Source organism: Podarcis pityusensis, assembly GCF_964106645.2.
Source record: "Podarcis pityusensis genome assembly, chromosome: 16".
Taxonomy (NCBI): Eukaryota; Metazoa; Chordata; class Lepidosauria; order Squamata; family Lacertidae; genus Podarcis; species Podarcis pityusensis.
In genome coordinates, this window is record NC_138041.1 from 30,151,719 (window position 1) to 30,178,943 (window position 27,225).

Consider the following 27,225-nt stretch of genomic DNA (forward strand, 5'->3'; position numbering starts at 1 on the left):
GTGAGCTCCTGTTGCTCGGTCCCTGCTCCTGCCAAGCTAGCAGTTGGTAAGCGCATCAAAGTGCAAGTAGATAAATAGGTACCTCTCCGGCGGGAAGGTAAACGACGTTTCCATGTGCTGCTCTGGTTGGCCAGAAGCGGCTTAGTCATGCAGGCCACATGACCCAGAAGCTGTAAGCTGGCTCCCTTGGCCAATAAAGCGAGATGAGAACCGCAACCCCAGAGTCGGTCACGACTGGACCTAATTGTCAGGGGTCCCTTTACCTTTAGAGCTACAGTTCCCAGCACCCTTAACAAACTGCAGTTCGCATTATTCTTTTGTTGTGGGGGTGGGAGAGCCTTGCGCTTCAAACTTGTGGGGTGTACTCAGTCTAAGCTCCAGGCTGAGCTTCTGAGAAACGTGTATGTCCAAATCACATCCCGCCCCCTCAGCTGGGAAAAGTTTGGTCACCTGGGAAAGTGGCTCGCCTGGGGAACCTGCCTCCAGTCTTGTGATGCTGGGTCCTTCCTCGGCTGATCTCCTCAAGCTCTTCTGAGCCAAGCTAGGCATAGACACGGAGGAAACTGCTCTATAGGGATTCAGACCTTTCTTCCATCTAGCTCAGCGTTGCCAACAATGACTGGTAGCCGTGGTTTCAGACCCACGTGAAGGTGCCAGGATTGAACGTGGGACCTTGTGCATGCGAAGCAGACCCTGTACCACAGTCCTATGGCCACCCCCGTTGAAGATGCCTGCATTTAAGAGCCATCAGAATTTACTCTTAGTCTTGGACCCTTGCTCTCCTGGCTCTTAGCCAGCGCATGGCTCAACCTTCACATAGGATGGAGCCTACAAGCAGAAAGACTGAGATGCTGCTCAGACTTCTTTTCACTGTAAAGGTAAAGGGACCCCTGACCGTTAGGTCCAGTCGAGACCGACTCTGGGGTTGCGGTGCTCATCTTGCTTTATGGGCCGAGGGAGCCGGCGTACAGCTTCTGGGTCATGTGGCCAGCATGACTAAGCCGCTTCTGACGAACCAGAGCAGTGCACGGAAACGCCATTTACCTTCCCGCTGGAGCGGTACCTATTTATCTACTTGCACTTTGATGTGCTTTTGAACTGCTAGCTTGGCAGGAGCAGGGACCGAGCAATGGGAGCTCACTCCGTGGCGGGGATTCGAACCGCCTACCTTCTGATCGGCAAGTCCTAGGCTTTGTGGTTTAACCCAGAGGGCCACCTGCGTCCCTTTTTTCTTTTCACTGTAACCACATGATAAAGCCTGCCTTCAGGTTACTGCTGTGGACTGAATGTGAGTAAAACTTTATTCTTTTAAAGAAGACTGTGTTGTTTTGTTATTATTCTAAGAGGGAGATAAAGGGGGAACTTACCAGGAAGAATCCAGACTGGACAAGCCAGACCTGACTGCTTCATTAAAGGGTTCTAACGAATCATCAACTTGCTTCCAATAAGCTGCAAAGGGAATTTGCGCTCCTGTTTACTCACTAGCGTGAGGAGGGATAATATCAAAACAATATATCCTCTCCTACCTTCCTTAACATTCCCACAGCTTTTACGCCTAGTCTCCTCTGCACACTTTCGCTGGGGTGCAAAGGTTTGGGGCTGCTGCCAGAGCCATTGGTTGCGCTGGGGCATTTCGCCCCCAGTAAGAGTTAATGCCCCATGCGATGCTGCTAACTTCCGAGTCCTGCATCCTGCTCAGCACGGAGTACCAGAAAACCTCGGAGACGATATGCCCTAACAACTGAGGGAGGGAAGAGGAAGCGTCTTACAGAGCGATTTTCGGCGAAGTTAGCACCGTTTGTGGAGCTTATAAAGGGGCTTCGTGGGAAAGGCTGTAGCTGAGTGTCAGAGCATCACCAACCCTGGAGAACGGCTGCCAGTCAGTGTAGACAGTACTGAGGCAGATGGACCAATGAGTGTGAGTCCATGGGAGGCAGCTTCCTGTTCGCGTATGTATGTCACACTCGGGCAAACTGGAACAGGATCGCCTTCTTATGGAGCGCAAACGCTTTTCCTGCCCCGGGAATGCGCCAATCCACCGGAACTTCTTCCACAGTAAATCTGTTGGCCTTTAACGAGCCACTGGGCGGCTCTTCGCTTGCTTTTGGTGCAACAGAATCACGCTGGCACCCTTCTGCAAGCTGGGGCGCTCATCCTGGAGATGGAGGGGGAATCCTTCCCAAGCCAGGATGCCGCGCATATTTGTGCAGGCTCCAGACAGCCCCCGGGGGGAAACGTGGGCGGAGAACCAACGGCTTTGCAGCAGGCTCAAGCGGCGCTGTTTCACCTGGCCGGTCCACATCCGTTCCCAATGTTCAAGGGTCTTATGTTGTCCGACGTTCGCCCTATGCAGAGTAGACCCATTAAAACTGAAGGACTCGACTAACTTGGGTGTATTCACTTTAATGGGTCTACCCTGAGTGCAACTTGAGGGGGCGAAGAAGCTCCCCGCACTTCGAAGAGAAGCATGCTGGATGAAAGGCGAGGCAGAATCCTTCTCCTTGGTCTGCTGGATTTCTGCCTGCAAGGGTTTTGAATTCATTGCACTGCGGAGAAGCCGCCACCAGCAGCCTGAGGCGGGGTAGCCTGGGCCCTGGGAGCGGGACTTGTGCATGTGGGACCTGATCCGAAGCTGCTGAATCTCGGGAGCAGCGTGCATCCTCGGAAGAAGTAGAGGAGGAGGGTGGTACCCACGTGGGCGAAGGTCGGCCTATTAAGAGTTCCTCAGGCTGCTTTCACTTTCCTCTTTTTGCCCCTAGAATTGTATTTTTTTTATGGGGGGGGGAGGGAGGGGAGACATCCAAAGCTCAGAGAGAGAGGAAAAAATCCAGCCCTGCTAGAAGCGAAAATATTTGGATTTATAAGTTTAAGCAGATGTTTGCCACTCCCTCTTCCGAAGAAAGCCACACTGAAGTCAAAGGGATTTAAGTGTCCTTTTTGGCTTTTCTTCTTTGTGCGCTTTTCTTCTCTCTGACCTGCATCTACATTTCCGGTGCCCCTAAAATACCACGAAGCTGTAACAAGGGAACGGGGTGAGAAGAAACAATGAAATGAAACACACAATTGAAACAAATGAAACAAACAAATGAAACACACAATTGGAACATTTGCAAAGCTAAGCTGGGCGCTCCCCGTATGGTTTCAGATTGGATGTGTGGAGTTGCCTGCATTGCGGGGGGTTGGACTAGATGACCCCGGGGGGGACCAACTCTGAATGGAGACGAGAGAGAGCGTGAGAGCAGTGTATTGGTCTGTGGGGTGGGGAATACCTTTCCGTAGGACCAACCAAAACATAGTTATGAGCAAGCTTCTGGATCTCCCAGAGCTCTTCCGTGAAGAAGTGGCGTGGGGGACTCGGAACTTTGCTCTCCATCATCTTTGGATGTAATAGTTGTTGGTCCTACAGCAGCCTTATTCCCCACCGCCAAAAAAAAATGATCCAACGCGGCTTCCTTTCATTTCCAGTTTATCCACTTCTAACAAACAACTTCTCTCTATGTTGTGCATTAAGGAACAACATAGGAAGGCCTTTGGTTCACCTCGCGCTCTATACAGTGGTACCTCGGGTTACATACGCTTCAGGTTACAGTCGCTTCAGGTTACAGACTCCGCTAACCCAGAAATAGTACCTCGGGTTAAGAACTTTGCTCCAGGATGAGAACAGAAATTTTCCTCCGGCAGCGCGGCAACAGCGGGAGGCTCCATTAGCTACAGTGGTGCTTCAGGTTAAGAACAGTTTCAGGTTAAGAACGGACCTCCAGAACAAATTAAGTTCTTAACCCGAGGTACCACTGTAGTCTACACCAGGCTTCCTCAACCTCGCCCTCCAGATGTTTTTTGAGACTACATTTCCCATCATCCCTGACCACTGGTCCTGCTAGCTAGGGATCATGGGAATTGTGGGCCAAAAACATCTGGAGGACCGAGGTTGAGGAAGCCTGGTCTACACGCCCGGCTGCGGCTCTCCAAACCCCCCGACGGGTGCTCCTTCCTACCATCCCTTTTTCTGTAGTAGAGCATAAGACTCCATCTCAGGGCCATCGTGGGTTTGAGCCCCACGTCGGTCGAAACATTCCTGCATTGCAGGGGAGGGACTAGATGACCCACGTGGTCCCTTCCAACTCGGCATGCAACTCTGTGAAATCTACCCCTGCCCCTTTAAACCGGAGATTGAATCAGAGCACTCACTGGCCTACTAAGCTGTGCACGCTCTCCATGCGCTTCCAGTAGCATGTTTACGACAGCCAGACAAGGGCTGCGCGCACACACGCCACGCGTTTAAAGCGCACAGCTCCCCCGCTCCCCAAAGGACCATGGGAACTGTAGCTTAAGGGTGCTGTGACTCGAAGCCCTGTGGCGGGTAAACTATACTTCCCAAGATTTCTCGTGTGTGTGTGTGATGTAATCTGCTTCAGATGTATGGTGCGTAACCAGCCGAGGAGAGCATTTTATAATGCTACCCAAAGTCCCACGGGTTTTAAGCGCTCGGAACTGCTTCTTCTGACGAATCTTTCTTCTGATCCTCCTAACCTGTTCTTAGGGCATTGCCAGCCTAACTAACCAACATTACCCTGACAGGCTGGCGACGCTTACCCAAACCTTTGTCGCAACACAGGCGCTTGGATTTAAACTCATCTCTAAGCCCGCCACTAACGCCACTTTCTTTCCGAGAGAAGGGACGGGCTTCAAAGACTGAATGAATTTGTTATTTCGGTCCCAGACCAGTTCCAGCCCACAAACAACATCAAGGAAGTCATACAACACGATAGGGATACATTTGAATTTGCAATTAGGTATAATTAGGTATTGCAGGCGCAATTAGTTTTGTCTTACACGGGCTGAAAGGTTTTCTCCCCGGTTCCACTGAGACTTGCATTTGCTGCCAGGGTTGTGCGTAACCACCTTCCAAACACCAGGGTGAGGAGCGCAGGTGAAGCCGCCTCGCAGAGTCACGCCAGGAAAAGGCCAGCAGTCCATTTACCCCAGAACTGCTTAGTACAGTGGTACCTCGGGTTATATACGCTTCAGGTTACATACGACTCTGCTAACCCAGAAATAGTGCTTCAGGTTAAGAACTTTGCTTCAGGATGAGAACAGAAATCGTGCTCCGGCCGCGCAGCAGCAGCGGGAGGCCCCATTAGCTAAAGTGGTGCTTCAGGTTAAGAACAGTTTCAGGTTAAGTACGGACCTGCGGAACGAATTAAGTACTTAATCCGAGGTACCACTGTATGGTTGACAGGCAGCGGCTCTCCAGGTAGCTGGGCCTTCAAATAAAAGGATCCAACAACCGCTCGCACAGCGTGTGCGCTACAGCTAGGCTCCTTGGTAGACCATCCGCTTTGCAGGCCTCTCCAGGTGGAGGAGAGACCCCGCCGCAGGTCTAAAATCCCGGAGAGCAGCTGTCAGTCGGTGTAGGGATGATGCTGAGCTAGGTGGCCCGATGATCTGACTCGCTATGAGGCGTCTCCAGCGCAGCCGCTTCTAATCCGTGGATCGTTAGGGCAGCGCCCAGTCGGGTCAGATGTGTTGGTTTGTTTTGTTTTCCCACGTACCTCGCCATCCACCGGGTGCAGGCAGGATCAGAAAAAACGTTTTTCTGTAACTGGCTCATCATCTGCGCTGTCCTTTCCTTCCCTAATCCAGGAGGATGTTCCCCACCTTCCAGGTGAAGATTTTTGGGATGGACCCTATGGCAGACTACATGCTCTTGATGGACTTCGTACCGGTGGACGACAAGCGATACCGGCAAGTACTTCTTTCCGCCCATCTTCCCGGGTTGGAAGCAAAGATTCTCATTAAGGGAGCCCAAATCGGCGCTCAGCAAACTTTGGAGTCCCGCGCAGCTCTGGGAGACTAGGGAGCGCTTGTTCAGCGCTTTGCACTAAGCGGTTTACAAGTATATAAATAAACCCCAGACTCCCAAACTCCGCCGACTTTGGAGTGAGCCCCGTTGAATTCAGTTAGGACTCGCTTCTAAATGGATATGGTGGTGAGGATGGTGTTGCAAGGTCATTTGGGGGGTAGAGTTGTGGGGCTGGAGTCGCCAATGGTTCTTTTGGGGTTTGCTAGTGTTCAAGCTGTAGGATGTCGTGTTTTCACGTTCTCTTAAAATCAAAGTCTAAGGGGCGATTGGAAAATATTAGGAACCAATGCAAAACAAACAAAAACCTTTTTTTTTAAATCCCAAAACTGAGTTCGATATAAGCACTCGTAAATCCCAGATCAGGACAGTTTATTTATTTATCTAATGGATTCTGATTTGTATGGCTTTATTCCCTTATATAAACCAACCCACGAGGGAGCTCAAAAGTTGTAAATTCACCATCTCTCCATGCATCATGTTCTAGAATTCTTGCCCTTCCCTGGAGACGGGAAAGTAACTTTTCCGTCGTGCAGCCCGATGCAGGCTTATTCTTCCCAGCTAAAGTGTCCCAAAGCCTACCACAGCCCGGCCCTACCCATCTTTACTCACGAGCAAGTCCCATTTATATTACTTGGGCTTTACTTCCAAGATAATTCACGCTTATAATTGCAACATTGAAAGTAGAAGTTGAAACACACACACACACCCCACCCCTCTTTTGGACTGCCGCTCCGCTCGAGCATATCGTTTCAGCGACACTGACACGCCTGGGCGCATTCCGACGTGCAAACACTTTCTTGCGTGCCAATGCCGTGGGAATGTGGGGAGCGGTGGCTCAGATGAGGGATAAGTCGCGCGGGAGGGGAGAGAGGGGAAAACACTCCCCACGGGATCTCTTAGCTCGGCAGAACCGGCAGCTTTGAGCCCTGCCATTCCAATGCGCAGGAATGCCAAGCCCGGATGGCGTTTACATCCCAATTTTACTGCCTCTTTTATCGTGTTTTCGCTCCGAGGCCTCGGCAATTTGTCAGCGATTATCTCCAATTTTGTACTCGGTAAAAGAATCCGCCTCACGGCCATCCTTCCAAACGGGTTCGGTCGGTGGAAGTCGATTTCTGGCTTGCAGGCCCTTAGGAATCGTGGGTGGGATCATCGGGTTGACTGAGAACCAACCCACCCCCCTCCGCCCGATCCATCCACCCCCAAACTCGGGAGAATTTAATTGGCCACAATCTGTTGTCTGCTACAACACTCCTATGCGTGTTTATTCTGTAGGTTCTGCTACGTTTAGGATCCTGTAGTCGTTTATTGCAATTGCTGCGTACATCAGTCAGGAAGGAAGCAACAGCCAGCTGAAAGGGAACTGGGTGTAGAGTCTGGGATCCTGTAGGCAGCTACTGAGGAGTAAGCCCCATAGAGCGCAGGACTTTGGAGCAGGGCCCCATCTATCAGAATCTGGTGTCCCATATTTCAAAGGAAGAAAACCATCACCATTATCATTTTATTATTTATTAATAGTTAATGTACATATATGGTACATTTCTAGTCGCTCTCCATCTTTGCACAGTTTAATCCTGGTGTCCCGAAACTAGCACCCTTGTAAGCACCTAGTCTTCTGAGTCAGATAATAATAATGATAATAATAATCCACTTAAAGTCATGCTAGGCTTCTCAGCAGTTCATAAGAACCAATGAAATAAGCAATGAAAACAAACGAACACCCATAATTAAAACACACTAAATAACAATCCCATTAAAAACACACCTTACCATCGCCAACATGGTGTCCTGCATATTTTTTGGACTACATTTCCCATCATCTCTGACAACTGGCCATACTGGCTTGGGCTGCTGGGGGCAGGAGTGCAACAATATCTGCAAGGCACCTACACTGACTACTTGCCATCGAAAGAGGTGTGTCCTCGTAAGACAATGTCTAAAGTGATCTAAGTTCGCCACTGTCACTGACATGTTGACGAGAGCAGTAGAAGGGACACATAAGAATGTGAAGTGGGGGAAACAGGGGAGATTCATTTTAGGCAACAATAACCTCTATCTCAGAGGTCAGCCAGTGTGATGTAGTGGTTAAGAGCGGTAGTCTCGTAATCTGGGGAACCGGGTTCACGTCTCCGCTCCTCCAAATGCAGCTGCTGGGTGACCTTGGGCCAGTCACACTTCTCTGAAGTCTCTCAGCCCCACTCACTTCACAGAGTGTTTGTTGTGGGGGAGGAAGGGAAAGGAGAATGTTAGCCGCTTTGAGACTCCTTAAAGGGAGTGAAAGGTGGGATATCAAATCCAAACGCTGCTGCTGCTGCTTCTTCTTCTTCTTCTTCTTCTTCTTCTTCTTCTTCTTCTTCTTCTTCTTCTTTCAGTAGGGGGCTGGTCCACTGTCCCTCAGACCTTGTGGGGGACCAGACTATATTTTGAAGAAGAAGAAATGAACAAATTCCTATGCCCCACAAATAATCCAGAGATGCATTTTAAATAAAAGCATGCATTCTACTCATGTAAAAACACCAGGCAGGCCCCACAAATAACCCAGAGGTACATTAAATAAAAGGACACATTCTACTCATGTAAAAACACGCTAATTCCTGGACCACCTGCGGGCCGGATTTAGAAAGCATTTGGGCAGGATCCGCCCCCTGGGCCTTAGTTTGCCTACCCATGCTCTATCTGTTCCCCAGTGCAAGGATACATCCTCCCTCCCCTTTTTCTTCCTCTGGGGAGCTGCTTAGGGAACAGCTCAGTGCTTTGCAGCCAGGAGGTCCCCAGTTCAGTCCCCGTTATCTCTATATGGGGCTGGGAGAGACTCCCTGTCCATTCCAGTGTGGCATAGTGGTTAGAGTGTTAGACTAGGACCGGGAGGTAAAGGTAAAGGGACCCCTGACCATTAGGTCCAGTCGTGGCCAACTCTGGGGTTGCGGTGCTCGTCTCGCTTTATTGGCCGAGGGAGCTGGCGTACAGCTTCCGGGTCATGTGGCCAGCATGACTAAGCCGCTTCTGGCGAACCAAAGCAGCGCACGGAAACACCGTTTACCTTCCCGCTGGAGCAGTACCTATTTATCTACTTGCACTTTGATGTGCTTTCAAACTGCTAGGTTGGCAGGAGCAGGGACCAAACAACAGGAGCTCACCCCGTCGCGGGCATTCGAACCGCCGACCTTCTGATTGGCAAGTCCTAGGCTCTGTGGTTTAACCCACAGCGCCACTCACTTGGATATGAAGCTGACTGGGTAATCTCTGCCTCTCAGCCTAACCTACCTCATAGGGCTGTTGTGAAGATTAAGGAAGGAGGGAGATAACCACATGTGCCAGCTCCTTGGAGGAAAATAAAAAGACAAATAAATAATAACCCAGGAGAACCACTGCCAAGACTGATGTTCTGACTTAATATAAGCCAGCTTACTATATTCCCCACCTTCACACCCATCCTCCCCCTGTTATAGGCTTTGACTCCCCCCCCCCCCATGCCTAGGGTTTTCAAAGACCCAGTGAAAGGAGCATTTATGCGTTTTGCTCCAGGTCCGAGGCGCCTGGCAGAAAAACAAAAAAACCTGCTCCTATGAAATCCCGATGCCAAAGATGTAAATATTTAGACAGATCTCCAGCTTCCCAGGGCATTTCAGAAATGTTTGCTTGTCAAAGGCAACGGGATATAGAACATCTAATTGAGGATATCTCTCTTTTTTCTCCCTTTCTCTCCCCCCCACCCTCTCCTTTCCTTCCATTTTTTTTGGCAAGTGATGGTTCTGCTCAATTCCGAGGCGAGAAGATTCTCCCTCTGAGCCAAAGCAGACTTTTAAATAAACAATCACAAAAAAGAGAATGGCACTCTCTTGGCACTCTCTTGAATCAATGTGGACTTTGGGGAATTAAAAACACACACCGAAAGAACAAATCGGTGGCAGGTTTTGCTGGAAACCTGCTTTCAGACTGCACTGATTTGAGAGAAGTTTCCACTGAACTCAGTGGGCCTTACTTCTGAGTAGACATGCATAGGTGTCAACATATTTAACTGTCCCGATGACATTTAAACCAATTACTGCTTCAACATGCTTCTCTCTTGATTCGGGCGAGGCATGCCAAATGATTCTCTATCTTTTTTTAATAGAAAGATCACCTTTGCTAAGATGGGTTGGTGCTGATTTCAGCATTAGATAGATATTTTCGAGGCAGAATGCCTGTAAATATCAGCTGCAGGGAATCATAAGTAGAGAGAGTTCCTGGGACATTCGGTTCCTCTTTGCATTTGGTTCTCCAATGTAAGGACAGGATGCCGGACAACATAGGCCTTTGGCCTGTCCTAGCAGGGCTGTTGTTATATTCCTACTATATCTTCATTGGGCCCTACTGACTCAGTGGCCTAGGAAGGACGCTGGTGGCGCTGTGGGTTAAACCACAGAGCCTAGGACTTGCCGATCAGAAGGTTGGCGGTTCAAATCCCCGCAACGGGGTGAGCTCCCGTTGCTTGGTCCCTGCTCCTGCCAACCTAGCAGTTCAAAAGCACGTCAAAGTGCAAGTAGATAAATAGGTACCGCTCCGGTGGGAAGGTAAACGGCGTTTCCGTGCGCTGCTCTGGTTCTCCAGAAGCAGCTTAGTCATGCTGGCCACATGTACGCCGGCTCCCTCAGCCAATAAAGCGAGATGAGCGCTGCAACCCAGAGTCGGCTACGACTGGACCTCTAATGGTCAGGGGTCCCTTTACCTTTACCTAGCAGGGCTGTTGTTATATTCCTACCATATCTCTATTGGGCCCTAATGACTCAGTGGCCTAGGTGTCCAGAGATCCCTTTAGCTTGAACCAGCCGGACTCTTCTAATGTTCTTAACTTCCTAAGCATCTGATCAGCTGTTCCCACCAACTTATAGACCTCATACTAAAATATTACAGCTTCTTTGCAAGCTAGTGGTTGAGAAGCTACAAGAGCAGAAAGTGAAGTTGTTCCCATCACACAGAAGGAAAAGCAAAGCCTGACACACCCACACGTTAAAGTTCAGAAATGAAAGGCCCTTTCTGGAAGACATCCACTCTGACTTTGGAGCTCTTTTCTCTCATCCCAGATGTCCATGCACTGCTTTTGTTTACTCTGTGGTGAAAGGAACTCTCTGCCCATGGTCAGCGGCACCCTCTAGTTACTGTCATTTTGCATCTTTCAAGGCGACGTGCTGGCAATGAGAACAAATTCCTTGGCTGAGCAGTGGCTCAAATGCTGCCCGGCCTCTGGCTGTGGTAGGTCTCTTTGTCTCGCTTCCAAGTTCCTTTGCCAAGGGCTCCCTAGATTAAAGCTACAGCCCTATACAGATGCAATACTTGACTGTCCCACAATTAGTTTCCTTGTGGGGTAGGCAGAGCAGTCCAAGTTACCACTGCTGCCGCCAGAGCTCTAAATCATGGGAGAGGGATCTCCATGTCTGATATGATAGCCATGTTCAAATATATAAAAGGATGTCACATAGAGGAGGGAGAAAGGTTGTTTTCTGCTGCTCCAGAGAAGCGGACACGGAGCAATGGATCCAAACTACAAGAAAGAAGATTCCACCTAAACATTAGGAAGAACTTCCTGACAGTAAGAGCTGTTTGACAGTGGAATTTGCTGCCAAGGAGTGTGGTGGAGTCTCCTTCTTTGGAGGTCTTTAAGCAGAGGCTTGACAACCATATGTCAGGAGTGCTCTGATGGTGTTTCCTGCTTGGCAGGGGGTTGGACTCGATGGCCCTTGTGGTCTCTTCCAACTCTATGATTCTATGATTCTATGTCTACTGCCCAGCCACAGACCGGGCCTGATCTATGTGCTAGCTCTGCGTTGGTGCAGCAATTACTCTTGCATGGAGCCCAGTACTGGCTGGCACTGGCTGGGACACCAGCTTGGGATCTGGTGGATCTTGGGCCATCTCAGTCCTGCCCCTGCCCTCCCAACAGAGCGCCCCATTTTGGGGCTTTCAGCTCTGGTTGGGAGGTGTTCCTTCTCCCTACTACTGTTGAAATCAAATATACCTACAAGGCTGATATTTTGTCACCTACTCAAAATTTTTATGTTTCACCAAGTGCTTCGTCAGTGCTGACCACTTGTTCTGGATTTTACGATTTTGTTATTTCTTTTTATTTAATTAAAATTTAATACATTTATTTTGCTTTAAACAAATACAGATAAACAACCAAAATTACAAAAGAAAAATCAATAATAATAATAATAATAATAATAATAATGGAAAAAGCTAAAAAAACTACAAAAAATATCAGAGTACATGGCATAGAACGTAAGCCATTATGGGAAAGAAAAAAGAAAAAGGAAAGAAGAAGGAGGAGGGGGGAAAGGGGGGTGGGGAGAGGAAAATAAGCCCAAACACAAGAAGGCTCATCTATTGTACACTTCCGTCAAGGTCACAACAGATCATTATTCTTATAAATTCTCTCTATCTGCATTCCATACCTCATCTTGGTATCAGGGAACATTTCCCTATTTTATAATTTCTTGTACACCACCACCATTATATATATATTATATATTATATATTATATATTATATATTAGTAGATAGATAGATAGATCGGCAGTTTATAAACGCTATCATAAATTAAACCTCACTACAGTAGATGTGACCTGTGCCCAAATGCAATACTTACCTATTACCTTGAAGTTCTGCTTGTCCCCCACAAGGCTCAAGGCGTGTGGTTTTCCTCCCTGCTCTCCATCTTATCCTCACAATAACCCTTTGAGGTAGGTTACATTGAGAGAGAGAGAAAGAGAGAGAGAGGCTCAAGGTCACCCAGGGAGCTTCACAGCAGAGTGGCGACTTGAACCAGGGTCTTGCCTAGTAGGGTCTAACACCATTGCACCACACTGCCTCACTTTCTAATCATACTGTTAAAAATGGTACACTATTGTTGCGCTAATTAAAAACACCTAAATATTTTTGAAGTCCATTGAGACAGGGTGATGCTGATTTCGACAGAGTAAATAAACAACCCGTTCTTTAAATTGGTTGTTTACTTAACCTATCTGAAGAACAGGATGCTTATTTGATGTATCAAAATCGATGTTTTTACAAGTGTTGAATTCGCTGTTGGCAACGTAGATTCACAAATGTAAAACTTAGCATGGCGGCTAACCCACTGCTGGCTTTTCTCCCCATACAGATATGCATTTCACAGTTCCTCCTGGCTGGTGGCTGGCAAGGCAGACCCTGCAACTCCAGGGAGAGTCCATTATCACCCAGATTCCCCAGCTAGGGGAGCCCAGTGGATGAAACAGATTGTCTCCTTTGATAAACTCAAGCTCACTAACAATTTATTGGATGACAATGGACATGTAAGTGTTGTCTTGGAGAGGGCGAAGCTAACTGGGAAACATTGAACAATATAATAATGGAATGAGTCTTGGGTGTGGGATGGTTCTTGCAGTTGGGTGCTGAGTGGTGCTCTGTATCTGGCACATATCCTGCCAGTACAAGGGGATCTGCAACAGCTGTCTATAAGGCCACTGAGCCAATTTTAAGGTTCTGCTCCTTGCATAAAGGTAAAGGTAAAGGGACTCCTGACCATTAGGTCCAGTCGTGACCGACTCTGGGATTGATGCGCTCATCTCACTTTATTGGCCAAGGGAGCTGGCGTACAGCTTCCGGGTCATGTGGCCAGCATGACTAAGCCACTTCTGGCGAACCAGAGTAGCACACGGAAACGCCGTTTACCTTCCCACTGGAGTGGTACCTATTTATCTACTTGCACTTTGATGTGCTTTCAAACTGCTAGGTTGGCAGGAGCAGGGACCGAGCAACGGGAGCTCACCCCGTCACGGGGATTCAAACCGCCGACCTTCTGATCGACAAGTCCTAGGCTCTGTGGTTTAACCCACAGTGCCCCCGTGTCCCTGCTCCTTGCATACAAAGCCCTAAATGACTCTGGACCAGAAACGCCCCCCCCCCAACACATTTTACCTTCTGCTCCTCAGCAAGTGCACTACAATAAGCTAATAGAACCCAGTTGGTTATCAGCTCATGGTAACAGAGAGATGGGCTTTTCTACTGCTGACACCAGTGTTGTAGAAACCCCTCCCTGATGAAATATGAGAAGCCCCATCAGCATTGGCATTCTGCTGGCCCCTAGAGACACTGCAGTTTCACAAGTCTCCCGCTGAACTGAACTTCTGATTTTATTGTTTACACTGTTTGCTTTAAAAAAAAACCAAAACACACCATTGTCATGCTTTTTAAACTGCTTGTTCGTTGCATATTTTACTTGAAGACATTTTGGTGCCCAAGCAGGTTGCCTTATTTAATTTGCACGAGAACAACTTGCAACCCTGAATGTATTTATTTGAGAGCCCAGGCCCTCCGAAATTACGGCAGACAGAAGCATGGTTCAAAGTGTCCTGGACTTCAGAATGCATAACTTTTTGATGGGGTTGCTTCCTTCTTTAGTGGCACCCATCAAAAAAACTAAGCTAGAAGAGATTGCACACCCTCCAAGCCAGATTAATAAAATGTTTCAATCAAAATCATTGGGATTTACTGACTCAAATAAAGAGGCTGTGTGGTCAAAAGGCCTGGTGTGAGAGAGAGACAGAGAGAGAGAGAGAGTAGCTAGCACAGGTGTGTAGTACCTATGGTCTAATCACTGCTTCTCAGCCTAGCCTACCTCACAGGGTTGTTGTGGGAGTTAAATGAGGAGGTGGAGAATCATGGGTGCCACCTGGAGCTCCTTGGAAAAAATGTGGAATATTGGCATCCGTTGACACAATGAACAAATAATGTTTAGGTATCCTGGTTCCTAATTGTATAGCGCTTTGTACACCAGCATCATCACCTTGAACTTAACCCAGTAGCTAACTGGCAGCCAGTGCAGTTTTCTCAGCAGTGGCATTGATATTTTGCTCCAGATTTCTTTTTTTCCTTTTTTTGGGGGGGGGGCACAGTGATTTCATAAATAAATCCACCCAAATGATTTACATTGCACACCAGTAGACCTTGTTGAGTCCTTCTGCGGTCCAGATGTCTCCTCAAAGTTAGGGGTGCACAGATTGACCCCCCTCACCCCCAGTCTGCCCCCGCTGTGACATGGTATACTTCAGCTAGGTAATTTGAAACTCTGTATTTAATGGTATTATTGGGGGGGAGGTATGGACTTTTCAGATGGGAATGTGAATTGCTTCACATACTTCAAAATATGGTAAGAAGCCAACTCTGCTGTGCTGGGGGGGGGGGCGTTTCCTATCAAGCAGGGGCCCAGACGTCTGCCCCAAAGCCTTGCCCCCGATTGGCACCGCTGTCAGTTTCCTGCGTGGGACCTTCCTTTGCCTTTCTGCTTTCCATCTTGGTGTTGTAGAATGACTCAGTTACGATCTCCCTTGCTCGTTTTATCATCCAGATCATTTTGAACTCCATGCACAGATACCAGCCCCGCTTCCACGTGGTCTACGTGGATCCTAGGAAAGACAGCGAGAAATACGCGGAAGAGAACTATAAGACTTTTGTCTTCGAGGAGACCCGCTTCACCGCAGTGACCGCCTACCAGAACCATCGGGTGAGTATCTGGAGTTCATTATTGAGACACAAACCTTCTGTCCAGTACTTCATTTATCAGCAAAAGAAAGAAAGAAAAGAAAAAGCACCTTTCCCAACCTTCTCTTCGAGCCACATGATGGATGGAGAGCCGGAAAAGAGAAGGCAAGAGAGAGAGAGAGAGAGAGAGAGAGAGAGAGAGAGAGAGAGAGAGACATTGTTAAGAGCAGTCAATCAACTGATATTGGTTTTTTTAAAAAAATCCCACCAGCCACAAAACAACTATCCATAAAGTGCTTTAAGGTGACGTGTCCCCAGTTAAATCAGCTCAGATGTGATGAGACTACGCAGATGGGATCAAACTGGTTGAGATGCAAAAATTGCTTGCAGACTCCTTTGGAAGAAATGTATGAAATGCTTTGCATAAGTTGGGCTCCAAAACCAATCTCCCCCCTCCCCCAAAAAACCCCAAGGAGGCAAACCTAAAAAGGCACTAAAGGAAATTACATTTGCAAGTGCTCTCCAGTTTCTCCTCCTACTATTACTATTGCTACTATTACTGTTACTATTTTAATGTATATACAAAACAGGCCTCTAAGCAGATATTATGCCCAGCACATTTTGAGTATAACAAGCTCTTCATCCAAGGCAGTTAAAATAATTCAGAAATTATTATTCAATCAGTTTCATAAAATGAAGAGGTGTTAACAGTGCCATGCTATATATACACACATGCATACTACTACTACTACTACTACTAGTACTACTATTACTACTAAAAGCCTTTATTGTCACTACACCACCTGTGTGCAGTGAAATTAAATGAGCCCCCCCCATACACTCAGTCTTGTTCGCACTCAGAAGTAAGTCTCCTTGAGTTCAGTGGGGCTTACTCCCAGGTAAAGTGGGTAAAGATTATATAACTTGTCACTCTGCCATTTAAAAACATTTCTGTGCCTCTGGGCCTTCCATACTCAGAACTGCCAAACATCAAGGGAGCTTCGTCTGTGGTTTCTGTCGAGTGTGAATTGCCTCTGGAGAAGGAAAATGCAAGAGAGAAGGGGGGGACGAGACGTCTACACAACCAATTTTTACCAGCTTCCTATTAATATTTACTAGGCTTCCTATTATTATTGAGTTGTATCCTGCTCAAAGTGGATGCATTGAAATTAATGCACATGACTAACTCAAGTTTATCCATTTCAGTGGGTCTGCTCTGAGTTATAACTTAGTTGGATGGCAGTTTCTTATTGATTTCTTTAGAAGGTTTTTATATTGTTTAGCTACAGTAATCTCTAAGCAGCATACAAGGGATGCAACACAATGAAAATGGACAGCGGTTAAAACCATACGATCACAAATGGGTGCTAGAATGAAAAAAATCTTCAGGAGGCACTGGAAACTCAACACAGAGGGGGTCCTGTCTGACCTTATCGAGACGGGAGTTGCATAAAATTGGCCGCTCGGTGCTGAATGCACGGCTCCTCGTAGATCCAAACCATGGGTAGGCAAACTAAGGCCCGGGGGCCAGATCCGGCCCAATCGCCTCCTAAATCCGGCCCGCAGACGGTCCGGGAATCAGAGTGTTTTTACATTAGTAGAATGTGTGCTTTTCTTTAAAATGCATCTCTGGGTTATTTGTGGGGCATAGGGATTCGTTCATTCCCACCCCCCAAAATATAGTCCAGCCCCCCACAAGGTCTGAGGGACAGTGGACCGGCCCCCTGCTGAAAAAGTTTGCTGACCCTTGATCCAAACTCTGCATCTGAGCCATGGGGGAGCACTAACAGCGACCCCCCTAAAGACTTCAACAATTGGTTTAGTGGAAGGGCTATGTATTTTGTAAGAAATCTGCGCCCCCTCCCCCCAAAAACTAAAATTCCAAGGGATCCCTAGAGAGAGGAAATGACTATCAAACCACAGCATAAGTATTCCTTGAGAAAGACATACAGTGGTACCTCGGGTTACATACGCTTCAGGTTACAGATGCTTCAGGTTACAGACTCCGCTAACCCAGTAATAGTACCTCAGGTTAAGAACTTTGCTTCAGGATGAGAACAGAAATCATGTTCCGGCGGCGCGGCGGCAGCAGGAGGCCCCATTAGCCAAGTACGGACCTCCGGAACAAATTAAGTACTTAACCCGAGGTACCACTGTATTCAGAAGGAGGAACAGGGGCAGCTATGCTACAAATAAGCCCTATGACAGGAGTTAAAAGGGGTTGGTTTCCCCCTCCCCCCCTTTTATTTTGTAGAACTAGGGTGTTGCAGGAGGAAGATTTAGGATGAATCAGAAAAAGAGCCCCCACCTTTCTATCCAACAGCAGGGTTCTGTGAATGGAATTTCCTCATGCGTCGTCTGGATCCAACCCACAGTCTATAATCCAATTGGAAATTGTTGTTGTTGTTATATATTTTTTTGTCATCTGCCCTGCATTCAGGTCCCAGGGCTGGTTACAACAATTTAAAATGAAACAATTAAAAAAAATCCTATTCAACACATTCACAAAAATAGGGTGGATCCTTTAAAAAAAAGGCATCTCAGGTGTCAAAGGCCGAGGAAAAGATGCGATTTGCAGATTAGCAATGTGGATTAAAAGCAAAATGTATATTCCCACCCACTTCAAAGGCAGTCGTGTTTTTGACATAGATCTTGTTGAAGTGACTCAGTAAGCAGTAGCTATGAAAATATGGCCCTAAATAGATTTGTGAAGCAAAAGTGGCTGGTCTAGCACACCTGGAACATTTACTCCCCTTGGCTTGATCCTAAAGCAAATTAAGACGAGAAAGTCCAAATCTAAAATATTGCAGTGGTAAAACTACAATTCGTAAAGCATAAAACAGCACTTGTTTGCTCTGGATCATGGAAAGATGCAGCTAAATCCCTAAAGCCATAATTTGTTAACAAAACAGATTAAAGTCCTAAAGCAAAACGTTCCAGCTTCTTCTGCTGTTCTGATGGCTTTAAGACTTTGATATCTCTGTTTTTTTAGTCACTGCTAATATAGCTATGGATGCATATTTGTCTTACATGTTTCACGTATGTGTCATGCTCCCTAGATAATCCCATGGCTTTGAATGGAGGTCTTTGGGAAATATGGCAACTGTGAATTGCTGGATTTCAGCTTAGAAGCACACTAGTCCAACTTAGCAGTGATTTAGTAAGAACAGCCGTTAATAACTTCCATCCACAAACCAGTAACAACATAGTGCTTGGACCCAACCAGTTCAGACATCTCCCCAGCGCGCTCGCTTAGATGTTGTTTCTGTTGCACACACTGTAAATATTTCTAGTTACAGGTAGGAAGCCGTGTTGGTCTGCCGTAGTCGAAACAAAATACCAAAATTCCTTCCAGTAGCACCTTAGAGACCAACTAAGTTTGTTATTGGTGTGCGTGCTCATACCAATAACAAACTTAGTTGGTCTCTAAGGTGCTACTGGAAGGAACTGTAAATATTGTTAGGATCAGTGATAACCTCTCTTGAACACAAATCAAGCAAGCTTGTTTTCTGCTGTTCCGGAGAGTAGGACCTGAACCAATGTATTCAAATGGCAAGAGATTGTGACTAAACATTAGGAATAACTTTCTGACAATAAGAGCTGTTTGGCAGCGGAACTGATGGTTGTGACTGATGGTTGTGGACTCTCCTTCACAGGAGGTTGTGATGGCCATCTGCCCATGGATTCTTTAGCTGTGATTCCTGTGTTGCAGGGGGGGTGGACTAGATGCCCCTTGGGGTGCCTTCCAAAATGGCAATACAGTGGTACCTCTGGTTACATACGCTTCAGGTTACATACGCTTCAGGTTACAGACTCTGCTAACCCAGAAATATTACCTCGGGTTAAGACCTTTGCTTCAGGATGAGAACAGAAATCGTGCTCCGGCGGCACGGCGGCAGCAGGAGGCCCCATTAGCTAAAGTGGTGCTTCAGGTTAAGAACAGTTTCAGGTTAAGAACGGACCTCCGGAACGAATTAAGTACTTAACCCAAGGTACCACTGTACTTTATAGCCCCACCAACAACTCCAAGCTAATTGCACAGACTGTGAGTTGTACCCAACTGTTCTCAGATTAGACTCATGAAAATCAATGGATATAAGTTGGCCATAGCCATGCCTATTATTTGCAATGGGTCAACTCTGGGTAGGATTAGCACTAGATAAGACCCCAGGTCTCTTTCTTGATATTACAGCTCCTGAGTTCATAATCTTAAAATCACAACAACAGGAAACAGCTTACACCACTGAGTTTAATAAAATTAGACTGGGAAGAAACTTGAATTTGGGTTTATCAAAGTACTACTGTTGAGTCTTTCTACCTATGAGACTGAGGAGCACTTGTAGAGGATTTGCAGCAGCTTCATAATGCCCTGATTCACAGTGTCCCCTTGCAGCGAGGGGAACCATGATAGATGAGAACAGGTTTGAAACTAGATTGTGTTTGCAGTGCAGACAAGCCCATCACCAGAGCTATAGAGAGAAGGATCAGTAATGGACTGTGAGAGCCAGTCCATTGCTTTTTGTTCTACTCAACTCTTTCTACAGGGCTGACAGAGTCCTCTGGCTGAATAATCTGCATTCAGCTTTTTGAGTCTCAAAGCAAGTTGCGTAGACTGCCTAGGGAGTTGCCCTCCTCCTCTTTCTGCTGCAGCAGTTCATCTGCTAAGCCCGTCCCTTGGTTTCTGAAGGAATTTGATCACCCTGGGAGGCCTTGAAGTATTATCTCCCCCCCCCCCAAGAAGCTGGCAAGGGTTCCATGTTTTGCCTTAAAGAAAACCTCCCACAAAAATGTCCTGAACATCAGTGAGACATCACAGCTTGTATAAACCCAAGCCTCAAGCACTGTCTGAGGTACTGCAGGAAACGCACCACCAAGGTGGTACAAATACAGTACGTAAAAATTGGTAAGCCGAAAAACTCCTCTTGGGGGAGGTCTCTGTTTTATCTGGACTTGCTCTGCTGAACCATAGAACTCAATATGGCATAAAACATGAGTTGCCTTTCTGAAGTACAGACTAGAATATCGATTCTGGGGTTTCTTGTGTGTGAGATTTGTTTTTTATATAAATACCAACTTCCTTGCCAAAATAAATATTGATGTGGTCCATAAGCCGTTGGTTTAACTGATAATCAGCCAATGAACACATTAACCACCCCAAAGGTACCTTGAATCTGAGAATCCATTTTAAATGGTCATCCCATTCCAACCATTAATGGATTAGCTGCCTGTATTTGCTTAGTTAGGAGGAGAAACTCAAGCTTCACCCATTTTCCCTATATGGAAGCGTTTTCTTTGTAAAGAAATCAGGATGTGTAAAACAGTATCAAGACAGTTGGGCTGAATATCTACTCTTTGTCACTGCAGCATCACACAAGGTTACAACTGATGACACACAGTGTCACCATGAATCCTGCACATCAACACTTTGCTGACAATCCTAAAGCGTGCTTGCCTGGGAGCAAGCCCTACTGAACACAGTGGGGCTGACTTCTGAGCAAACATGAAGAGGATTGCTCTGTTGTGTTGCAATCCCATACATATGAACCTTGGGGGCAAGCCACACAGAACTTGGTGAATCTTACTACTGAGCAGGCGTGTACAGGACCACACAGCTGGAAGTCCCTCTGAATCCGTGGGTCCAATCTGATCTGCAAATGCAACAATTTGCCTGTGTGTGTGTGTGTAAACCTGTATTGCTGCTGATAGTCTTTTTGTTTATGACTCGATTCTAAGAAACAAGAGTAGTATTATTCATACTGCTAAAGAATATGGAACTCTGGGCCTGTAATTTTTCATTTCCCCCACTAAAAATAATAAGATCAGAAGTGAAGCAGGCGGGGGGTGGGAAGAGGGGGAGAGGTTCCGCAATTGCTGTTCTGACAACATCTGAAAATAACCTTCATGGGAGCCAAGTGCGGTGCCTTTAAGAGACTTCTCTGCCCCCCACCTCCCGACTGGCATTTATCTGATGGCTTGGGACAGCTGCTCCTTCTCTTCTGCTTTCTATCAGTTTGACCTCTAAGGCTGGAACTGTCACTGAGGGGCTTAAAGTTTGTTTTTCAACCCATTCCGGAAACTCACAATCACATACTTTATCCTTGGATTCGCTTAAATATGGGGGGTGGGTGGAAGGGGGGGGGGAGAGAGAATGCCCTGTCTTTCTCCCTGGTGAATGAAACAAATACAGGATTGCTCTTGTGGTGATGGGATGGTTTGGCAGAGGAGGGAGGTGGGGGGAGGCATATGAAGTGACGTCTTCTTTCAAGTTTATTTGCATTTCAGACAGATCAATGTATGTTGGAGGTGGGGGTGGGTCTGCCTTTCCCTGGTGCCCCAAATTAGCGTTAGCACAGAGTACAATTTTGCATTTGGGAGCAGCCATGTGGTTGAACGTCCAAGGCATAGAGGGAGAGAGAGAATTTGCCTGTAACCATTTTCGAAACATCCCTGGTGCCATGACCAAAAAGGGGACCCAGTATTAAGGATGGGGGAGAAATGTGATTCGGTTCACATTAATTATGACACACACACACAAGAAAAATGAATCAAGTACGTATAGCTCAGAAGAATATATTACAATAAGAAAACAAGGATTTATTGCAACACATGACAGAATCTGATTCCCTTGCATTATTTCGATCTGTTTTTGTATGATACTCCATATTTCTGCTGCGGTTGTTCTTCCTTCCTTCCTTCCTTCCTTCCTTCCTTCCTTCTTCTTCTACCTCATGTCAAATTCTTTTTTTTAAAAAAAACAACAACTCATTTTTTCCTGTGTTCCTGCTTTGCTGGTGCCCATATCACATGCATAGACTGCTTATTGGGTAATCCAGCACTGTACATTCCCCTCCCCTGGACAGACAGACAGACAGACAGACACACACACACACACACACACACACACACACAGACATGCTGTACTTGGTGTGCTGTACATCTCTAGGCTGCAGCAATACAGCCATAACTAAAAGTGTTTAAATCCCATTAGTTGGAGCAAGATGCATATGTGCTCAACTCTCTGGCATGAAACCCAATGTGGATTTCAAGTGCTTAATGTGCCCTGTGCATACCAGACTGGGGTGGATCCTATTCAGTGTTCTCTCTTAAAAGGTACAAAAATCTTTTATTTATTTATAAGAAGGAAAACCATGCTATGATCAAAATGTGCTCAGAATAAAGGGAGCTGCAAATAAACGAACCCTATGTACTTTCTGAGTGTTAGTTCTTTGAGCGGGTTTTGTGCCCAGCATTCAGCCAGTTTCACTGAGGGAGCTGACAGTGGCTCATAAATAGCTTTGCATACAGAAGGTCCCCGGGTCAATTCCTTGCATATTCAGTGTAAAACAGAAGTGGGGAACCTATGATCCTACTGAGGATGCTGGTATGGACTACAACTCCCATCATCCCTGATCATTGACCATGCTAGATTGGGCTGATGGAAACTGGAGTCCAACATGTTCTTCATCCCTGACTTTATGGTGTGGCATGCTTTGGAACAATTGATATAGGATAAAACAGAGCAACTTGCCCTCTTGAGGGCCTGGGGATTCCACCCTCTTGGTTAGTGTGACATTGTTGTTCCTTAATGGCCCTTGACGTCTTTACTTTCCTTGAACCTCTCTCTTCAGATAACCCAGCTAAAGATTGCCAGCAACCCTTTTGCAAAAGGATTCCGGGACTGTGATCCAGAAGACTGGTAAGGATGTTTTTCTTCCCTTCCTCTGCTAAGGTCCAGGTTCATCCTAGGTTTGGATTCAAACATGTCCCTGGTGTAGAGAGCAAGGGAAGATGGAGCTGGAGTCCATTTGGGGCGCTACCTCAACTTCAAGGGAAATCGGGGGTGCTGAGATTTGGGAAGCCTTATTTAGATTGTGTCTTGGAGAATTGGGTTGGTTGCTTGGCTGGCTGGCTGGCTGGCTGGCTGGCTGGCTGGCTGGATTATTCACATAACGTCTTGTTGTGTATTCATTATTCAGAGCCCATTATTCCTTTGAAAAGTCTAAACTCTGTCCACTCTTTTCCCACATTAGGCCCAGGAATCACCGGCCTGGAGCCCTGCCTCTCATGAGTGCTTTTGCCAGATCTAGAAATCCAGTATCTTCCCCTGTGCACCAGAATGGGACCGAGAAAGGTGAGTCTTCGTCACAATGGTAGGAAACCTCCTGCATTCAGGGCAGCTGTGGCTTGTTATGGTAGATTTAAAAACTCAACCTAAGAATAGAGAAGGTCCATAGCTGAGTAGCAGGCCGACAGCTTTGTATGCAGAAGGTCCAACCAGGTAGATCTGGGAGCATCCACCTCACAGGAGCACAGGAAGCTGCCTTACAATGAGCCAAACCATTGGTCCATCGAGCTCAGAATTACTACACTGCCTGGCAGTGGGTCTCTCCCAGCCCTACCTAGAGATGCAATGGATTGAGTCTGGGACAGGTCAGACTATTTGTTCATCTAGATGAGAGACAAGCTGTGAAGCTTTGTGTATTCAGCAAATATGATGTCCAACACTGAACAGTGATTCCGGATATTGACTATTGTTTCGTAGAATTCACAGCTTGTCTTTCATTGTACAAAGTCTGGTACCTCGCTTCATTTAAAGATTTTCAGAGACTTTGAGACTAAAGATTTCATTTTGTACTTGTTATGGTTTGAAGGAATTCTATAAAGATTGTCTATTGCATATGCACATGGTCATCGTGTTGCCTAGACATTGCTGACCCCCGCAGACATGGCACCCAGGGCACACCGCCCTATCCCCCACCCCCGTTGCAACGCCACTGGCTCCATCACTGAGCTTTGGCCCTTCCCCAGATTCCCAACTGCCCACAGCAGAGGCAAATGTGCGCCCCTACATGGAGAAGAGTTTGGATTTGATACCCCGCTTTAAACCTGGGATCTTCTGCAGGCAAAGCATATGCTCTTCCTCTGAGCTGTGACCCTTCCCCACATGGAAAAAGAGGATATCTCACTCTTCCTAATGATAGGGCCAATAATGGGTAAATGTGGGAAGAGTCGTTCAAGCGCCACAAGTCACTTCGTTGGAACAAGGGACAGCCTTAGTAAGAGTTAGGGATTCCACCCTCCACACGAAGCTCTAAGTGTGCGCTTGGCTTTAAGTGGTGTGATGCAAAGGAGCCTTAAATTAAATGTGATTAGCAGCCAGATCCACTGACTAGTCGAGGCACAGTGCCTGGAGATTTGCCAGTCTGGTTTATAGTCTTACAAGAAAAACATCTTGCTCACAAAAGAGAAAGCGTCTGAGTTACTAGCAGAGCTTCAGCGGGAGGAAGCTTCTACTTCTTTATTTCCCTTCTGCAAGCTGATCTGGTTATTCTTCTGGGGTTTTGCTGCTAATGCCCACGGCTGCAGAAACCACCCCAAGCACTTACTTGCTCAGGTGGCAAACTTCACAATAGGCTGTTTATCCTATTTAAGCAAGTGGGGCTCACTGCCTCTTCCTCAATCCAGTAGTTTCTATCCAGTGGCCTCAATGCGCCTGAGAAAAACAGGTTTCCACAAGCAAAGCTTTCTGTATTAGGTGCACAGAATTCTTCTGCTCTGCAGGGATGAGAGACCACTATCAAAAAATGCTGGAAAGGGGAACCAGGCTCCTGAGCAGGAGGTGAATGAATCTGGATCACACCCTCCCTCCACCTGCCTTCTGGAGTCCCATTCCAAATTGCCCTCCCTCACTCCAGCCTCTGCGATTTACGCTTTAAAAGCCAGCCACAGGGTTGCCAATTGCATGGAGGGCCTCGTGCATTTAGTTTGAGCCTTTGGGGAGAATGACTCAAAGACCTGCTGAATTGCAATTTAAAGGGGGAGGTCTGGGAGGGCACCCGAACACATAACCCATACGGCCCTGGGATTCTAGTGGTTGATATATTGTCCCTGTGTGCCTGAGCAAAACATTTCAGAGTTCCCTTTAAGTACAGAACTATGGAATGCCCTGCAAACAGAGACTCTGCAGGCACCTTCAAATGCCTACAAATAACTTTTTTGCTATTCCACCTTAGACTTATGCAGACAATTAAGAGCACATCTTAATTCCATGATAGTTAGCTGAATGATAGTTGGTCTCTAATTTTAAATTTGTTGTGCATTTTCATTATACATAGATATCATCGTAAACTGCTTTGAGGTTTTCTTATGATATAATAAATAATGTCAACGATCCTATCAATTTCAGACAGAGTCCAGAGGGTGGGGTATTGTGGTTTTTTAAATATTTATATCAGGAATGATGAATACTTTAATCTGGAGCCAATTGCGACTGTGTTATTTGCACCGTGTAAGGCCTTAACAGGGCAATCCAAGGAACGGCAGTTCAGAAGTCTGGGATTTTCATTTACCTGGGGGCAAATCCCATTGAACCCGATAAGGCTTACTTCTGAGTAGGCATGTACAGGATACAGTGCAACTATCTGAATTTGGGTGGATTTGATTTTGGCTATTAATTAGTATTTTTTTAAAAAAATGTGCATAGAACAAATTTGTTGGTTTGATATTATTATTTATTAGATGCATGTAACCACCCATTGATAAATGTTCCCTGCGTAGTTGACAAACAAAATAATGTCAACAGTTTTATGTAAAGGATTAGTGCAATGCCATCATTATTTTCATAAACCTACAATGATGCCCGAAGAAACAATTGTTCATTCAAAAACGAGAATCTGAAGTTTGATTGAACCAAATCACATATTTTAACAACATGTCATATATATTCTCGAATACAAAGCAAAAAAGTTAGTATTATGTCATCAAATGACAAACACAGCAAAACCAAATCTAATCAAAACTTAACATCTAACAATATAAATATTTAACGGTAAAGTATAAACACATATTTAATTGTGAAACTGAAGGATGTTGCTCAAAGGCAGACTCTGTTTCCGTGCAGACTATACATGTATACTCCAAATAAAGCCCATTGAATTCAATGGAATATTATCAGATAAGTATGCATAGAAGTGCATAAGCAACTCAAGTAATGGCAAGGACACTCGTGGCATGTTAAGGAGGAACAGAAGTTGTTATGGCATTAACTTTCATGGGCTAGAGTCTACTTCATTGGATGCAGGTGAAAATATATGTCTGTTTGTCCGTATACATAAACACATACTGTCCTGCATCCAATATATAAAGATAAGAACATTTACTGGCATCTATTGATTTTTGGCCCCTCCAATTTTATTTCTTAAATTTGCAGACCAATCCTATGTGTGTGTACCCACAAGTAAGTCCTTCTGTGTTCAATGGGACCTACTTCCAAGTAAGTATCTACAGCTTGCAGCTGTGCAACCTGATTCTATGCATATTTTACTCAGAATTAAGTCCCATTATACTTAGTGGAAGGGACGCGGGTGGCACTGTGGTCTAAAACACAGAGCCTAGGGCTTGCTGATTGGAAGGTCAGCGGTTCGAATCCCCGTGACGGGGTGAGCTCCCGTTGTTCGATCCCAGCTCCTGCCCATCTAGCAGTTCAAAAGCACATCAAGTGCAAGTAGATAAATAGGTACCACTCCGGCGGGAAGCTAAACGGCGTTTCTATGCGCTGCTCTGGTTCGCCAGAAACGGCTTAGTCATGCTGGCCACATGACCTGGAAGCTGTCTGCGGACAAACGCCGGCTCCCTCGGCCTATAGAGCGAGATGAGCGCCGCAACCCCAGAGTCGTTCGCGACTGGACCTAACGGTCAGAGGTACCTTTACCTTTATACCTAGTGGGGCTTACTTCCCAGTAAGAGTGCACAGGATTGCAGCCTTAGGGGTTTTTTCTTTTCTGATTTGCCTTGACTTTTCAAAAGCTGCACCAGCTTTTTCATTTACCGCTGCACCCCAGACTCTTTTGCCCCATTTCTTTAATT

The 27,225-nt window shown here is 46.4% G+C and overlaps 1 protein-coding gene across 3 annotated transcripts in view; it reads left to right on the plus strand.

The window, feature by feature from the left end:
• TBX1 (T-box transcription factor 1) overlaps nucleotides 1-27,225 on the plus strand; it is a 55,663-nt gene that overhangs the window by 16,102 nt on the left and 12,336 nt on the right. For 2 of the 3 annotated variants that reach the window (XM_080985158.1, XM_080985156.1), the window contains 6 exons: nucleotides 5,644-5,745; nucleotides 13,001-13,172; nucleotides 15,227-15,382; nucleotides 22,989-23,056; nucleotides 23,391-23,491; nucleotides 26,570-26,632. In XM_080985158.1, the coding sequence (XP_080841284.1) occupies nucleotides 5,644-5,745; nucleotides 13,001-13,172; nucleotides 15,227-15,382; nucleotides 22,989-23,056; nucleotides 23,391-23,491; nucleotides 26,570-26,632 (662 nt within the window). The remainder of the gene's footprint in view (nucleotides 1-5,643; nucleotides 5,746-13,000; nucleotides 13,173-15,226; nucleotides 15,383-22,988; nucleotides 23,057-23,390; nucleotides 23,492-26,569; nucleotides 26,633-27,225) is intronic. The other variant, XM_080985157.1, reaches the window with a different exon arrangement.